Here is an 18,434-nt window from a genome sequence, read left to right as displayed (position 1 = left end):
TATCTTTAGTCGGTCCATCGACGAGCATATAGGGCATGTCCGACGAGTTCTCCAGCTTTTGCTCGACAACCATTTGTTTGTCAAACTGGAGAAGTCAGTCTTTCACTCCCCCACGGTTTCGTTCCTGGGGTTTGTAGTGGCCGAGGGCACCCTGCGCATGGACTCGGCTAAGGTATCAGCTGTGGAGAAGTGGCCAACTCCAAGTTCTTTACGCCAACTGCAAAGGTTTTTGGGCTTTGCAAACTTTTTTCGGCGTTTCATTAAGAACTTTAGCTCAGTCGCCTCTCCGTTAACGGACCTTACAGGAAAAGGTCCGTTCCGATGGACGGTGCAGGCCCAACAAGCTTTTGACGAGCTAAAAACACTCTTGACAACTGCTCCCGTTTTACAGTTGCCCGACCCAGAGGAACCCTTCGTTGTCGAAGTGGATGCCTCCGAGGTCGGAGCTGGGGCAGTCTTGTCCCAAAGAGTGGGGCCAGAGAAGAAGCTGCATCCATGTGCCTTCTTCTCGCACCGCCTGACTCCAGCCGAGCGGAACTACCCGGTTGGAGACAGGGAACTCTTGGCCATTAAGTTGGCGTTAGAGGAGTGGCGACACTGGCTCGAGGGGGCCAATCATCCTTTTCTTGTCTGGACGGATCACAAAAATCTGTCATTCATCCAGCAAGTCAAGAGGATGAACTCCCGTCAGGCCCGGTGGTCCTTATTTTTTGGAAGGTTCAATTTTACACTGTCTTATAGACCGGGGTCCAGAAACGTCAAACCGGACGCTCTGTCTAGACAGTGGGAACCGACCAGGCCGGAGACCGGACCTGATCCCGTGATCCCCTCGACCCTGATAGCGGCCCCAGTCACATGGGGCATATCGAAGGTCATTCGGGATGCCCACCGGGCTGAACCCGACCCCGGTGGGGGACCTCCTGACAGACTGTACGTACCTTCATCCGTACGGCGTCAGGTTTTTGAATGGGCCCATGCTTCCCCATTTTCGGCGCACCCAGGTGTGACTAAGTCCCTGGTCTTGCTGCGCCGAAGATTTTGGTGGCCGGGGATGGAGAACCAGGTACGTGACTTTGTCCGTGCTTGCTCTGTGTGTGCTCTGAACAAGACACCCAGAGAGCGCCCGCGGGGCCTCCTTCATCCGTTGCCAATACCTGCTAGACCGTGGTCCCACATTTCTCTGGACTTTGTGACAGGCTTGCCAAAATCCAGAGGGTTCACGGCGGTATTGGTAATTGTCGACCGGTTTACCAAATCTTGCCTTTTTATCCCACTGCCCAAGCTACCATCCGCCATGGGTACTGCGCAAATCATCCTGAATCATGTGGTGAGAGCACATGGGGTCCCATCAGACATTGTGTCTGATCGGGGTCCACAGTTTGTAAGCCAGTGCTGGCGGGCCTTTTGCCAACTTCTTGGCGCCACGGCCAGCTTATCCTCCGGCTACCACCCGGAGTCGAATGGGCAGTCGGAGAGGCTGATCCAGGATCTGAGCAAGATGCTCAGGTGCCTGACGGCAGGGAATCCGACCACGTGGTCGGATAAGTTGATATGGGCAGAGTTTGCTCACAACACCCTGCATCATTCGGCGATTGGAATGTCACCGTTTGAGGCTCAGTTCGGGTACCCTCCGCCGCTCTTTCCTGAGCAGGAGCAGCAGGTAGCGGTCCCGTCTGTACAGCTTCATGTCCGCCGCTGCCGCGCCGCCTGGCGCAAAGCTAGGCAGGCACTTGTGGCCACCCAGCGCTCTGTGAAGCGCAAAGCTGACCGCAGGCGGCAGCCGGCTCTTACCTTCCGGCCAGGCCAACGAGTACTTGTGTCAACGAGGGATCTCCCCGTTCGAGGTGCCCCACATAAGTTGGCACCCAAGTACATTGGTCCGTTCAAGGTGGTAAAGCGGATTAATCCGGTGACGTATAGGTTGGAGCTTCCTCCCCGTATGAAAGTGCATCCAACCTTTCATGTCTCCCATCTCCGACCATTTATGTGCGGGGGAGTTTTACCCCCTCCCCAACCTCCCGCCCCTCGTATCATCCAGGGTGCCCCTGCCTTCACCCTGCCTTAAGCCAGCTCCACACAGCAGCGGGTGTCGCACCTTTGTTTGTTTTCCGGTCCGTGGTGGCAGCTCGTCCACACGTTCGTAGCCTTAGCTGGTAGCCCTGGTGGCGTATGCCATTCGGGTAAGTAAAACCGCAAGGTTTGAGGTAACTGGTATGTTCTGTTGGTCTCGTAGATATAGTGTGGTGCGACGCGGTGCAGTCCTCGAACTGCAGTTCATTTTGCGCTAGCAGTTAGCGTTAGCGGTTTCACTCAGCGCTGTGTTAAAGCGCTGAAGGTATTCTGGCATCAGTGCCTTCAGTTATTCTGAACATTGGATTCTCCAACCGCTGGGTGGCGACTCCGCTGAGCAAGCGGTTGCCGTGCTAAAGACCCCGGTTCGAATCCGCAGTCTAGAACTGCCTAACTTTGTTTATTTGTTTCTTTCTGGTTTCAGATTGGTGTGTCAGCTCCGCGATCCAGGGCGCGCCGACCGGTCACTGCGATTGTTAGTCGCGGTGTTGGGTCTAGCGCTGCTCGGAGTTCCCCTCCTCTCCCTTCGCTCCTAAGCGTATTAGAGGTTCTCGCGCTCCCGTTTTCCAGCACCACTACAGTGCGGTGGTAACGCTCCCGGCTGCCACGCGGCTGACCGGGGTTCGCGTCCCGCTTCCTTCTGTTTTGGTTTCACTTTGTTTATTTTTCATTTAGTTGCGCCAGCAGCTCCGTCGGAGTTTCCGATCGGGTTTTTTGTGTTCTGTTTTTCGTTTGCTGTTTATCTTTCTGTTGTCCTTATAATTAAATAAAATATTATTATTTTTATTTACTTCTGCATTTGCGTCCTTTCTTCCCACGTGACAATATTAGTAAGATATTTGAGAACTATTTTTGTGTTATCCTCACTGAGGGTCTCTTACTGTTCCAGGCACATGCAATCTTTGTCTTTTTCTGTTATACATTGGGCACTCAGTTAGGATGCTTTATGGAAATAGGTATCTGGCAGGCTTCACAGTGTAGGAGTTTCCTCCCTCATAAGGTGTTGATGTGTCGGGTTGGAGTGTGGCCAATTTAACATCAAGTCTAAACTACTTGGTCTTCGCGTGTTTGATGATTTATTTTGGGTTTATCTAATATTGGGGTGTATCTAATACAGTTTATTGTTTTTTTATTTCATGTTATTCCACTATGTCCTGATATTGTAATCTAATGAATACAAATATTAATACTTTTCTATATTAAAAATAAATGGAACCCAGCCCAAACTATCAAAAACCAGTCTATACCAGGGTAAGCCAAATGAGGTTTTCTTCCTGGCATCTGTCAAAACCACAAACATATGAAAAGCCTTATTTATCACCTCGGAGAAAGTGTTTGCACTGCTTTAGAGTCTAATATTGGTGTCATTTACACAAGTAAACACAATGCTTGGCATAACATAGTAATCTTTGTTTGTACTGCTGCTCAACCTTGGTAACCTTATCCAAGATGCTTTCAACAGTTACTGTGCTCAGGGCCGGATCATGGAAAGACAGGATAACTGAGGCACAATTTTCCTCTATACAATAGCAATGATAAGCGGATAACTAATTTCTCTGATAGTAAATCATGGTTTAGATGGATTATTTAAAATTGAGTGGTGCCCAAAACAGACAACACGCTCAATAAAACAAAATATTTAAAAAAATGACACCTGAGAGAGTGGTGGAGGCAGCTGAGAAACAGAATGCTAATCCTGTGGTATAACATGTCAGTCAGGAATGCTAATCCATGTGATGATGAGCAGGACAGTATTTGGCAAACTGTACAACAACCACAGGGTTAAAATAAATCTGGCCAAAAAATTGATGACCAAGGTAAAGGCATAATAAATGAGTCAGTGAAGCTCAAATCCCTAACGTATTAGTTAAGTGGCACAGTCATGCCTAGCACAGCACCACAGATGGCTATAGTAAACATTGGCTATAAGTAAACATTGGATATATAAAAAGAGAGGAGGGATCAAAGCTGAGAGAACAAACCAGTAACATAGGCCAGCAAGTGACCTGTTTAGTGCAGAGAACAAAATCAATACATACACTGGATCAGTATGATCATGTGAGGACTGGCAGTGCTCACTCTATAACGCTTACACCTGCATTAATGTTCCAGAGTTTTAGGATAAACATGGTGGCTCCAAAGAAACAAAAAATAGACGGCGAATGCAGAAGTTCAGAGGGAAGTGTGTGTGTTTACAGATGTATAATAATCTTCCTATTAGGATTAGTTGTAGCCTAGTGGTTAAGATACTGAACTAGTAATTAAAAGATTGCTTGTATAAGCCCCACCACTGCCAGGCTGCCACTGTTGGGCCCTTGAGCAAGGCCCTCAACCGCGTAGACAGTACACTGTCACAGTACTGTAAGTCACTTTGGAACAAAGCATCTACTAAATGGCAAAAAATGTAAATGTAAAATGTAAACCGGTGAGTGAAATTGGCAAAATCTTATTTTACATAACACTGTCAGATAAGTTAGATAATTAGTCACTTAAATAAAAAGGAAATGTAATTGTTAGTAATTAGGTAGGTCTATTATATTTTTATTTGTTTTGTCTGTGGCCTGTGTTTGCATATTTTTTACTCCAACTGGCCCCCAGCAAGAAAAGTTTGGACACCCCTTCCATATTAAGACTTGGACCTGTATTATAGGACAAAATGCTATGCATTAATAAGGAATATTTGCCTCAAACAGCAATATTATCACACAGGGATGCTTCGTTGGCGCAGCTGTAAATTAAACTAGCCCACTACTGCTGGACCCAGGGTTTTAATCCCCAGCGGTGATGACCGGATGGGTGTCTACATACAGACACGATTGGCAATGTCTGAGGGCCCTGCGATTGGGCATTACACCCAGTAATTCAAGGGAAACCGGAACAACCCTCACCAGGATAAAACTGTGGTAAAACATTAAAATAAATGAATGAATATTGTCACACAAAGGTACATGAACAGCAACTAGCAGATTCTTTTTAAAGCGACTTACAATTGTTTGAAATAGACCGCTGAAGTCGTGCGTCATTCTGTAGTCCTTGTTATGCCCATATTTGGAGACCTGGGTCTAAGCCCGATTTTCAATGGCAAAAATGACAAATTTCAATGGCAAATTTGTAAAATATCGGCTTTAACGCATCCTGTGCTAAATAAACATGTTCAGAACGCTATACGTTTTGTCCTATGTACATTTCTCTCCTGTACATCACTGGATCCTCTGAATTACGAGGTTGTTAAAGGGTCGTAATACTAATAATGCTACAGGAAAGCTAATGCTACTGTGCATTAATTAGACGTCACTGACACCAATCGAATCGATGGAATGAGCAGCCCGCGTTTGGTGAGTGCAACCAAAGGCGTAACACCCAACCATCATTGCTTTCTACTTTAATGTAGCTAGCTACTAAAAATATAAAGTAAAACTTGTGAATATCACTCCACTGTTACACTGGTGAATCACGCTGCTTCGTGTGGTTATTTAAGAGGCTTATAAAAGAAAAAAAAAAGAAAAAATTAAGAGGCTTCCTGTCTAGTGACGTCAATTCAGTGTGCAGTAGCATTAGCTTACATGTAGCAATATTCATATTTTGACTCTTTAATGACTTCATAATTCAGAGGATCCAGTGATAATAGACAAAAGAATCTCCATAAAACAAAACGTAACAGCTCTGGAACATTTTTTATGACTACAGGATGCGAGAGAGGCAATTTTCGAAATCTCCATTCTTTTTTCCCATTCAAAATTTCTCTTAGACCCGGGTTACCAAATATGGGCATAACAACATGGCGTGGACTACAAAATGACGACACGACTTCAGTGGTCTATGAAAATCCAAGAAATTAAGGGTTAAGGCCCTGCTCAAGGTACCAACAGTAGTGGAGCTTAAATCAGCAACATTTTGATCACTAGTCCAGTAGCTTAATCATCAAGCTACACTGCACTTTTATTTGTATTTATTGTTTATTTGTCATGGTGACATTTATATGTTATTAGGTAACTTCAGAAGTGCTTGTGATTTGGCATTATTTACATGTTTACAGTGCATAAAAGCTACACCTTTAATGTTTATTTTGCACATTTATACTTCTATTTTTCTATTTCTAATTTAAATCTATATGTATTTTTATATATATCCTTAAATGTGTATATATATATACATATATATATATATATATATATATATATATACGTATATATACAGTACAGGCCAAAAGTTTGGACACACCAGCCAAAAGTTTGGACACACCTTCTCTTCAATGTTTTTTCTTGATTATTTTTATTTTCTACATTGTAGATTAATACTGAAGACATCCAAACTATGAAGAATTATGTAGTGAACCAAAAAGTGTTAAACAAACCAGAATATGTTTTATATTTTACCAACTCTACCTCTGCACAACCCAACTGATGGTCTCAAACACATTAAAAAAGCAACAAATTCCAAAAATTCACTCTAGACAAGGCACAAACATTCATTGAAAACCATTCCAGGTGGAAACCTAATAAAGCTGGTTGAGAAAATTTCAAAGAGTGTGCAAATCTGTCATTAAAGCAAAAGATGGCTACTTTGAAGAATCTAAAATATAAAACATATTCTGGTTTGTTTAACACTTTTTTGTTTACTACATAATTCCATATGTGTTCCTTCATAGTTTGGATGTCTTTAGTATTAATCTACAATGTAGAAAATTTAAAAACATTAAGAGAAACCACAGGAATGAGAAGGTGTGTCCAAACTTTTGGCCTGTACTGTATATATATATATATATACAGTGTATCACAAAAGTGAGTACACCCCTCACATTTCTGCAGATATTTAAGTATATCTTTTCATGGGACAACACTGACAAAATGACACTTTGACACAATGAAAAGTAGTCTGTGTGCAGCTTATATAACAGTGTAAATTTATTCTTCCCTCAAAATAACTCAATATACAGCCATTAATGTCTAAACCACCGGCAACAAAAGTGAGTACACCCCTTAGTGAAAGTTCCTGAAGTGTCAATATTTTGTGTGGCCACCATTATTTCCCAGAACTGCCTTAACTCTCCTGGGCATGGAGTTTATCAGAGCTTCACAGGTTGCCACTGGAATGCTTTTCCACTCCTCCATGACGACATCACGGAGCTGGCGGATATTCGAGACTTTGCGCTCCTCCACCTTCCGCTTGAGGATGCCCCAAAGATGTTCTATTGGGTTTAGGTCTGGAGACATGCTTGGCCAGTCCATCACCTTTACGCTCAGCCTCTTCAATAAAGCAGTGGTCGTCTTAGAGGTGTGTTTGGGGTCATTATCATGCTGGAACACTGCCCTGCGACCCAGTTTCCGGAGGGAGGGGATCATGCTCTGCTTCAGTATTTCACAGTACATATTGGAGTTCATGCGTCCCTCAATGAAATGTAACTCCCCAACACCTGCTGCACTCATGCAGCCCCAGACCATGGCATTCCCACCACCATGCTTGACTGTAGGCATGACACACTTATCTTTGTACTCCTCACCTGATTGCCGCCACACATGCTTGAGACCATCTGAACAAAACAAATTAATCTTGGTCTCATCAGACCATAGGACATGGTTCCAGTAATCCATGTCCTTTGTTGACATGTCTTCAGAAAACTGTTTGCGGGCTTTCTTGTGTAGAGACTTCAGAAGAGGCTTCCTTCTGGGGTGACAGCCATGCAGACCAATTTGATGTAGTGTGCGGCGTATGGTCTGAGCACTGACAGGCTGACCCCCCACCTTTTCAATCTCTGCAGCAATGCTGACAGCACTCCTGCGCCTATCTTTCAAAGACAGCAGTTGGATGTGACGCTGAGCACGTGCACTCAGCTTCTTTGGACGACCAACGCGAGGTCTGTTCTGAGTGGACCCTGCTCTTTTAAAACGCTGGATGATCTTGGCCACTGTGCTGCAGCTCAGTTTCAGGGTGTTGGCAATCTTCTTGTAGCCTTGGCCATCTTCATGTAGCGCAACAATTCGTCTTTTAAGATCCTCAGAGAGTTCTTTGCCATGAGGTGCCATGTTGGAACTTTCAGTGACCAGTATGAGAGAGTGTGAGAGCTGTACTACTAAATTGAACACACCTGCTCCCTATGCACACCTGAGACCTAGTAACACTAACAAATCACATGACATTTTGGAGGGAAAATGACAAGCAGTGCTCAATTTGGACATTTAGGGGTGTAGTCTCTTAGGGGTGTACTGACTTTTGTTGTCGGTGGTTTAGACATTAATGGCTGTATATTGAGTTATTTTGAGGGAAGAATAAATTTACACTGTTATATAAGCTGCACACAGACTACTTTTCATTGTGTCAAAGTGTCATTTTGTCAGTGTTGTCCCATGAAAAGATATACTTAAATATCTGCAGAAATGTGAGGGGTGTACTCACTTTTGTGATACACTGTATATACTGTATATATATAATGGGAATGGTTGGTGATATTAACTTCCTGTTTGTGGCACATTAGTATATGGGAGGGGGAAAACTTTTCAAGATGGGTGGTGACCATGGCGGCTATTTTGAAGTCGGCCATTTTGGATCCAACTTTAGTTTTTTCAATGGGAAGAGGGTCATGTGACACATCAAACTTATTGAGAATTTCACAAGAAAAACAATGGTGTGCTTGGTTTTAACGTAACTTTATTCTTTCATGAGTTATTTACAAGCTTCTCTTTGTTTACAGCCATTGACATGTCACAGAGGTTAACACGTGAGAAGCGGATAGAAATTGTGTTGATGTCTGGTGAACGCAGTACCCGGGTCGCAGGACACCCTACGAGACCACCTATCTCCCATGCTACAGTTAGCAAACTGCTTGCCAAGTTTCGTGAAACTGGTTCAGTGTTGGATTTGCCAAAATGTGGACGCATGAAAACTGTCACTAATGACGAAACATCAGTGGCTGTCCTAGCTTCATTCAGCAAGAGCCCACAGCGTAGCACTTGCCGCATGTCACTGGAGAGTGGCATCAGTCGAACATCCCTTCGGCGGATATTAGCTACTCACAAATGGCACCCTTACAAACTCCAGCTGCTGCAGCATCTCAACGAGGATGACCCAGATCGGCGCACTGAATTTGCAGAATGGGCAAAACAAAAATTGGAACAGGACCCTCAGTTTACACAGAACATTTTGTTCAGTGATGAGGCAAACTTTTATGTGAATGGTGAAGTTAACAAACAAAACCACCGCTATTGGTCTGACACTAACCCACATTGGATAGATCCCTCCAAGACTGTTGGAACACAAAAATTGATGGTATGGTGTGGTATATGGGGTACAAAGATAGTGGGGCCATTCTTCATCAATGGAAACCTCAAGGCCACTGGATATTTGAAATTGCTACATGATGATGTGTTTCCCTCTTTATGCACTGAAGCTGGCACGTTCCCTGAGTTTTTCCAGCAAGATGGTGCACCACCACATTATGGGTGTCAGGTCCGAGCATTCCTAGATGAACAGTTTCCTGGAAAGTGGATTGGTCGTCGTGGGCCAGTTGAATGGCCCCCAAGGTCTCCCGATCTGACCCCCTTAGACTTTTAGCTTTGCGGTCATCTGAAGGCAACTGTCTATGCTGTGAAGATACGAGATGTGCAGCACCTGAAACTACGGATACTGGAAGCCTGTGCTAGCATTTCTTCTGCGGTGTTGCTATCAGTGTGTGAAGAGTGGGAAAAGAGGGTTGCATTGACAATCCAACACAGTGGGCAGCACTTTGAACACATTTTATAAGTGGTCAGAAACTTGTAAATAACTCATGAAAGAATAAAGTTACGTTAAAACCAAGCACACCATTGTTTTTCTTGTGAAATTCTCAATAAGTTTGATGTGTCACATGACCCTCTTCCCATTGAAAAAACTAAAGTTGGATCCAAAATGGCCGACTTTAAAATGGCCACCATGGTCACCACCCATCTTGAAAAGTTTTCCCCCTCCCATATACTAATGTGCCACAAACAGGAAGTTAATATCACCAACCATTCCCATTTTATTTAGGTGTATCCATATAAATGGCCAACCCTGTATATACGTACATAGGCCATTTATAACAATTATGTCTATGTAGATGACTAAACAACTAAAAGCACTGCTGAGATTTAAACCCAGTGTTCAGTGGTGGTGGGCTCATTATAGATTGAGGCACCACCTGAGCAAATAATTTATCACATCAGATGTTTAGTGGTGATTCTTTTGCCTCCTCATATAGGCTTTTAACTGGGCATGTTCTGAATGTGCCCCAGGCTAGTCTTAATCCTTGGTAGTGAATGGCATCTAGCATTGGTGTAAGACTTCTTTTTTGGGCCATGTGTGGTATTAAGGATCATTAGCTGTCCAGTATTAAGCCTAGGAACTCTTTTCTACTTTAGTTCTCTTTGGATGATCCACAGTGAAACCTTCAGTGCAGTTTGTGCATTTGTGAGGACTCTGAAATCCTTGGATTTGCTCTGTATTAAGTAGATTTGTTTCAGCAGTTGCTGATCCATGTCTGTATTTCTGACATTTTAAACAGCTACACAGGTTTGGTGTTTAGCTTTACTGAATGTCTAGATTTTCCAGTGGCTGAGGCCTGTTGAATGTCAGTATGAGGTTGATGAGTGGCATGATTGGGTGTAGAGATTTAAGTATTATGAATCTCTGCCAGTTTTTGTACACTGGGAGGTATAGTTTGCTACTTCTGTGGATGTTCTGGTCAGTCATCTTTCTATTTGAGGTTTGTTTCTTTGTTGTTTTACATATAAAGATCAATCACCTCTAATTCTCACTCACCTCAGAGACCAACAATACACCAAGCAATACACAGAGCCACACACATCATGCTGATGTACATCAGGGCTTTAGGAGTGACATACTCAAGAAGTTTTATGATGTTATAACACTGCTCGACTGACCCTCAGCCAATGCCCTCTGGGGAAATATAGCACAGGGGACTGCTTGTTGGGTTTTATCAATTTTCACCCAGTGCATAACTTGACTAGAAGACTTGACTGTTTATGTAAAGTAGGAGCCAAGGCACTGTGTTGGAGCAATGGTGGTTGAAGGTTACCTCAGTGAGTTTGATTTGCCTCAGTTCCTCTTCAGCAGCAGTCAGTGGGGAAGGGGCAGCCTGGGAAGTCAAGTACCTCTTATAGCCATTCAGCGACACATCATCCTGTACAGAGAGAGCTCTCTATTAGTAGGTTATTCATTATTATTATTATTATTATTAATATTATAAATCCCATAACCTGAACATTTGGGACATGTAAAATGATAAACTTTTTAACCTATTTAATGGACAAAAGTAGAAATAAAAAAATAAAAAGTAGTAATGAATATAAACAAATCTTGAATCTGATGCCTGCAACATCACACTTCAAAAAGGTTTGGACAGATGAAAACAAAGCAAAAGGTTTATAGGATATTTACGTTACAGGGTTTTAAAACATTTCAGAATAAGCAGGTGAATTGGTAACAGGTGAGGGTATCTCAATAGGGTAGAAAAAGGGGATTCATCAAAGGTTTAGTCTTTGCAAACAATTGCTGAGCCTTAGGGGAAGTGGTAGCTCAGTGATTAAAGCACTAGACTAGTAATCAGAGGGTTGCCGGTTCAAGCCTCAGCACTGCCAAGTTACCAATGTTGAATCCCTGAGCAGGGCCCTTAATTCTCAATTGCTCAAATTGTATCCAATCATAATTGTAAGTCAGATAAAATGGATAAAAAGTGACTAATAAATGCAGTAAATGTAAATGACAGATTGTGGCTCAGCACTTGGTGCCAGATTGCCAGATTCTACATACTATTGTAAAAATGAAATTTAAGTCCATGTAGAACAAGCCTGGAAACAACTGCTGCATGTGTGTGGCCTTCAAAACACTTTATAGTTCCCACAGTAATTGTGTATTACAATCACTGTGTGAACTATGAAGCCATTTATCATTTTAATTTTTACTAGGGCAATATTTTTAATTTCTGTACCCATGGATAAATGTGGTATTGGTGTCATATGTATTTATGTGCATCTCTGGTGACTACGCTGGTCTATGTATATTTTTTTTATGCATTTTTCTCCCATTTTCTCCCAATTTAGTGTAGTCAATTTGTCTTCCACTGCTGTGGGATCCCTGATTGCAGCCGAGGTGGGTGTATTGCTGCTCACGCCTCCTCCGATCCACGTGCAGCCCTTAGCAGAACCCTTTTTCACCTATGCACTCTGTACAGGCGCCTCTCTATCTACCAATCAGGGTTTTTACACAGTGTTTGAAAACTGCACCCACATAGACCCACATCCTGTACTAGCACAGCCATGTCTGCTGCAGGTACTGCCAATTATGCCTGCTAGATGGCACCCAGCCGACCAGTGGCAACGAGTTTCGAACCAAGGAGTTCAGAATCTGCACCTAGGCGCCCTGGTCTTGGTTTTGAGTTTTGAAGATACTTGTTACAGTGGGGCCAAAAAGTATTTAGTCAGCCACTGATTGTGCAAGTTCTCCTACTTAGAAAGATGAGAGAGGTCTGTAATTGTCATCATAGGTACACTTCAACTAAGAGACAAAATGAGGAAAAAAAAAATCCAGGAAATCACATTGTAGGATTTTTAAAGAATTTATTTTTAAATTATGGTGGAAAATAAGTATTTGGTCAATAACAAACAAGCTAGATTTCTGGCTCTCACAGACCTGTAACTTCTTCTTTAAGAAGCTCTTCTGTCCTCCACTTGTATTAATGGCACCTGTTTGACATCGTTATCTGTATAAAAGACACCTGTCCACAGCCTCAAACAGTCAACCATGGCCAAGACCAAAGAGCTGTTGAATGACACCAGGAAGAAAATTGTAGACCTGCACCAGGCTGGGAAGAGTGAATCTACAATAGGCAAGCAGGTTAGTGTGAATAAATCAACTGTGGGAGCAATTGTAAGAAAATGGAAGACATACAAGACCATTGATAATCTCCCTCGATCCCGTGGGGTCAAAATGATCATGAGAACGGTGAGCAAAAATCCCAGAACTACACGGAGGGACCTGATGAATGACCTGCAGAGAGCTGGGACCAAAGTAACAAAGACTACCATCAGTAACACACTACGCCGAGAGGGACTCAAATCCTGCAGTGCCAGGCGTGTCCCCCTGCTTAAGCCAGTACATGTCCAGGCCCGTCTGAAGTTTGCCAGAGAGCATATGGATGATCCAGAAGAGGATTGGGAGAATATCATGTGGTCAGATGAAACCAAAATGGAACTTTCTGGTAAAAACTCAACTCGTCGTGTTTGGAGGAAGAAGAATGCTGAGTAAACACCATACCTACTGTGAAGCATGGGGGTGGAAACATCATGCTTTGGGGCTGTTTTTCTGCAAAGGGGACAGGACGACTGATCCGTGTTAAGGGAAGAATGAACGGGACCATGTATCGTGAGATTTTAAGCCAAAACCTCCTTCCATCAGTGAGAGCATTGAAGACGGAACGTGGCTGGGTCTTCCAGCATGACAATGGTCCCAAACACACCGCTCGGGCAACGAAGGAGTGGCTCCGTAAAAAGCATTTCAAGGTCCTGGAGTGGCCTAGCCAGTCTCCAGACCTCAACCCCATAGAAAATTTATGGAGTCCTGTTGCCCAGCGACAGCCCCAAAACATCACTGCTCTAGAGGAGATCTGCATGGAGGAATGGGCCAAAATACCAGCTACAGTGTGTGCAAACCTGGTGAAGACTTACAGAAAACGTTTGACCTCTGTCATTGCCAACAAAGGTTATGTTACAAAGTATTGAGTTGAACTTTTGTTATTGACCAAATACTTATTTTCCACCATAATTTACAAATAAATCCTTTAAAAATCCTACAATGTGATTTCCTGGATTTTTTTTTCTCATTTTGTCTCTCATAGTTGAAGTGTACCTATGATGAAAATTACAGACCTCTCTCATCTTTCTAAGTAGGAGAACCTGCACAATCAGTGGCTGACTAAATACTTTTTGGCCCCACTGTATGTCTGAGATCAACTGTACCTTTACAGTTCCAAACAGCTCCTCTTTTATGTGCCCGCCACCAAATTCTTTCTTCAGGGTGGCCCGTGTAGCAGCATACAGCATTTTCTGCCTCACCTAAAATGACAAACATGAACACAAGTGACAAATTAGCATCAAGGTAGGATGGGTTTGGTAGATGTTTGGCTTACTGCCATGTTCCTGCTTTCTGTATGGTATAAAGCACAAATTAATAATTTACATTGCAGGAGACGTTAGAATTGCAAATACTCAGACAAAATGATATATTAACTTTGTTTTAGCTCACTTCAACAGTTTTCTGTTATTAAACATACTATAGTGTGATGCAGTGGCAGGGGGTTGCAGATTTTAAGCAGGAGCAAATAAAAATACATTTTGGCTGGTCAGTTGTCGGTTAACCATTGACATGACAGTCAATGCAGTTAAAAGACATGGGCAAAATTTGCATCCCTAGTCTTCAGTTCTGAACCATTAAACATGCCCCCAGTGGTCTTGAAACATGCAGCTATCAAGTTTGGAATCAGCTTCTATCTACAAAAACAGTAGGTTAATTAATTAAACATTCAATACTTTGTAATGTTTTAACTATATGTAAATCAAAAAGGATTTGCATGTTATTGCTTTCTGTTTATTGACATTTTTCCTATTGCCTTATTTTTAAATGGGGTTTGCACTTTTAGTCCAAATTACATCAGACCTCACTTCAAAAGACAAAGCAGAGACAGACAGGAGTCAAAGAGTCAAAGGACTTTGAATAAAATTTGCATTGACAGTAAGAGTTACTCACAGGGGAATGATCTGGTGACCAGGCTAGAAAGATCCATTCATAGCCCTGGTTATTGGTTTTATCAAGCCTATACAGGAGGTAGGAAGGCATGCTATCTTCTAAGAGGGGCAGGACATAACTGTCCCACTCCTGCTCCCATCTCTGGACTGCTGGTCTGGTTCCTCCCAGCACAAGCTGTTCTAGAAAACACAGCAGGACTGCACACTTATCGGGAAGAGAATTTCTCTCCTATACATTTATTATATTATAAACAATTATAAACAAAAGCAGCTGGCAGTCTTCAACCTACCTTTATCAATGACCACCTTAATGAGACGATACTCCCCGTTTCGGGCTTTAGCAAAAACCTCTTTTACTTCTAGTGCGGCTATAACAACAAACAGCAGAAACACAGATAGGATTTCGTAATAAATAAATAAATAACTTTTTTACCATTAAAAATCTGATGATCAGCAATTAGGAACCTTTGACCAGATTTGCCATTTCAATTGATTTGTCTATTAAATAGTAATATCTTATTATTCTAAAAAGATACATACACTGATAAGCATAACATTAAAACCACCTTCTTGTTTCTACACTCACTACTTTTTTTTAGCCTGCTTTCACCCTGTTCTTCAATGGTCAGGACCCCCACAGGACCACCACAGAGCAGGTATTATTTGGGTGGTGGATCATTCTCAGCACTGCAATGACATGGTGGTGGTGTGTTAGTGTGTGTTGTGCTGGTATGAGTGGATCAGACACAGCAGCGCTGCTGGAGTTTTTAAATACCGTGTCCAATCACTGTCCACTCTATTAGGCACTCCTACTTAGTTGGTCCACCTTGTAGATGTAAAGTCAGAGACGATCGCTTATCTATTGCTGCTGTTGGAATTGGTCGTCTTCTAGACCTTCATCCATGGTCACAGGACGCTGCCCATGGGGCGCTGTTGGCTGGATATTTTGGGTTGGTGGACTATTCTCAGTCCAGCAGTGACAGTGAGGTGTTTAAAAACTTCATCAGCATTGCTGTGTCTGATCCACTCATACCAGCACAACACACACTAACACACCACCACCATGTCAGTGTTACTGCAGTGCTGAGAATGATCCACCACCCAATTAATACCTACTCTGTAGTGATCCTGGGAGAGTCCTGACCATTGAAGAACAGCATGAAAGGGGGCTAACAAAGCATGCAGAGAAACAGATGGACTACAGTCAGTAATTGTAGAACTACAAAGTGCTTCTATATGGTAAGTGGAGCTGATAACATGGACAGTGAGTGTAGAAACAAGGAGGTGGTTTTAATGTTATGGCTGATCGGTGTATATCCCTGTTCTCAATGATTTGGCATCTTATCAAATTAAGTCCAGTGACCTTTTCTCAAAGTATAATGCGTTTGCACATAAGAATTGCCATATAATCATTGCCAGCTCCTAAAAGAATGTCAGGCTGCTAGGGGAGGGCACTATAACAATAACAGTATCCCAGTGAGCTCAAAGGCATTTAAAAGACTAGAAAAGACTTCTTTGCTAGTTGTTAAGAGGACGTATACTTTTGAGCCACAGTGAAAGACAATCGCTCAAGACCAGAAATGAAAATATCTAGGACCTATAGGGGCAGGTTTATGACAAAACAGGACCAACTTCAAGCAAACACAATTTCTTTTTATAGACTAATTTGTATCAGGCTAGACTTGGCCTAGTAACAGATGTCCAAGAACTGTTCTGGTCAGTCTGTTATAAATGGGATTTTGCAACACTGAAGGCATTCTTAGAATATAATACAAGCATGATAATCATTAACTTTTGCTGAACATCACATTGGATATTAACACCCTTCACAAAAATGACACACTTATAATGTGGTATATTAAAAGTATAAACAACACTGTATTTCATTTTATTTTTGTGTTTTAACAACACCTATTCCTCAAAAATCATGTCAGGGTTATGGCAAGTCAGGCTTCCCTGAAATCAATCAATGGGCACAATCCAGTAACATGACACCAATCCATTGTGAGGCCTCAGCCATCCCCCTCCCTTCCCCTTCCGCCCCAAACCAGACACAGCCAATCATGTCTGTATGTAGATGTTGCCATGGCTTCGTTACAAATCATATATATTCAGCATCACCATGTGAGTGCCAAGTACCAAGTTGAGCCTTTAAATATACACAGATTTGAAAATACATAGATACAAAGATAGAAGTCCTTTTTGTGTAGACTTCACATGTTTCCTCCAGGAGCTCCAATTTTCTCACACAAGACATGTACGTTAGGTGAACCAGAGATACAGAATTGACTGTGATGGTGTTTGACATTGAACTTGAACTGATGAATCTTGTGTAACCCGTAACTACCTGTCCTGCCATGAACATAACCAAAGTGTAAAACATGATTGTAAAATCCTAACAAAACAAACAAACATAACTGAAAACTTCTTTATTTATTAGGATTTTAGGATTAAGGTCATGTTTTACACACTTTGGTTACATTCATGACAGAAACGGTAGTTACTCATTACACAAGATTCATCAGTTCACAAGTTTAATGTCATACACGGTCATGGCCAATCTCCAATTCACCTCACTTGCATTTCTATGGACTGTGGGAAGAAACCGGAGCTCCCGGAGGAAACCCACACATACACAGGGAGAACATGCAAACTCCACACAGAAAGGACCCAGACCGCCCCACCTGGGGATCGAACCCAGGTGAGGCGACAGTGCTGACCACTGAGCCACCGTGCCGCCCAACATAACTGAAAAAGAAGTAAGCACATTTGAAACTGACCATGTAAATCTTTGTATAAAGAGTTTGCATTTATTTGTTATTTTGTCAGAATTATGACCATATGGGTCATTCTACAAAAAAAGTGGAAACTGGGTGACACAAATCTGCTAAAATGTAAACCTTTCAACATACCCTAAACTTCTTTCATTACATTTAACCCCTAAACTTGATGAATCCACAAAAGTCAACCTTAATCTGTTTCATTATTTTTGATGTATTTTTTTATAAAGAATCTATGAGCTGTTTATTTGTCATTGGTGTTACCAAAGATTCAACCAACATTGATGTTCATTTTTTAAAGACATTCTCATTACAACCTCAGGATTTAGTAAAAGGTAGAGGGGTGGAATGATAACACCAAGAAAAAATATTTGTTTATATTTTATAATGTAATTGTACATGTTTGCACACCATTGCATGAAATTACTTGATTTGCAATTGTACTTTTTTCTTTAAAAACCACAAAAACAGGAGTAGCCAAACAAAGAGGCTTTGATACAAACTCTGAAATATGGACTAATCTATACAACACATATCAACAAACAAATTGTATTTACATTTACATTTTACATTTTCGGCATTTAGCTTTTATCCAAAGCGACTTACAGTATTGTGACAGTATTGAGGGTTAAGGGTCTTGCTCAAGGGCCCAACAGCGCCAACCTGGCAGTGGTGGGGCTTGAACCGGCAACCTTTCGGTTACTAGTCCAGTACCTTAAGCACTAGGCTACAACTTGCTAGAAAGTTTTCAAAAATACATTCATAATGCCAAAATCATGGAAAAACTTGGGGTAACACCAATGACGCAATG

At 42.2% G+C, this 18,434-nt stretch overlaps 1 protein-coding gene across 1 annotated transcript in view; it reads right to left on the bottom strand.

Moving 5' to 3' along the window:
• The window catches only part of twf1b (twinfilin actin-binding protein 1b), a 29,619-nt gene that overhangs the window by 10,488 nt on the left and 697 nt on the right, over positions 1-18,434 (bottom strand). Inside the window, exons 2-5 of the mRNA XM_062994711.1 lie at positions 15,134-15,211; positions 14,845-15,023; positions 14,058-14,153; positions 11,120-11,224 (exon numbers count right to left, since the gene is read on the bottom strand). Of these exons, the coding sequence (XP_062850781.1) occupies positions 11,120-11,224; positions 14,058-14,153; positions 14,845-15,023; positions 15,134-15,211 (458 nt within the window). The remainder of the gene's footprint in view (positions 1-11,119; positions 11,225-14,057; positions 14,154-14,844; positions 15,024-15,133; positions 15,212-18,434) is intronic.

This window comes from Trichomycterus rosablanca, chromosome 1 (assembly GCF_030014385.1).
Source record: "Trichomycterus rosablanca isolate fTriRos1 chromosome 1, fTriRos1.hap1, whole genome shotgun sequence".
Classification (NCBI taxonomy): Eukaryota; Metazoa; Chordata; class Actinopteri; order Siluriformes; family Trichomycteridae; genus Trichomycterus; species Trichomycterus rosablanca.
This window is presented reverse-complemented; position numbering and strand designations above follow the sequence as displayed.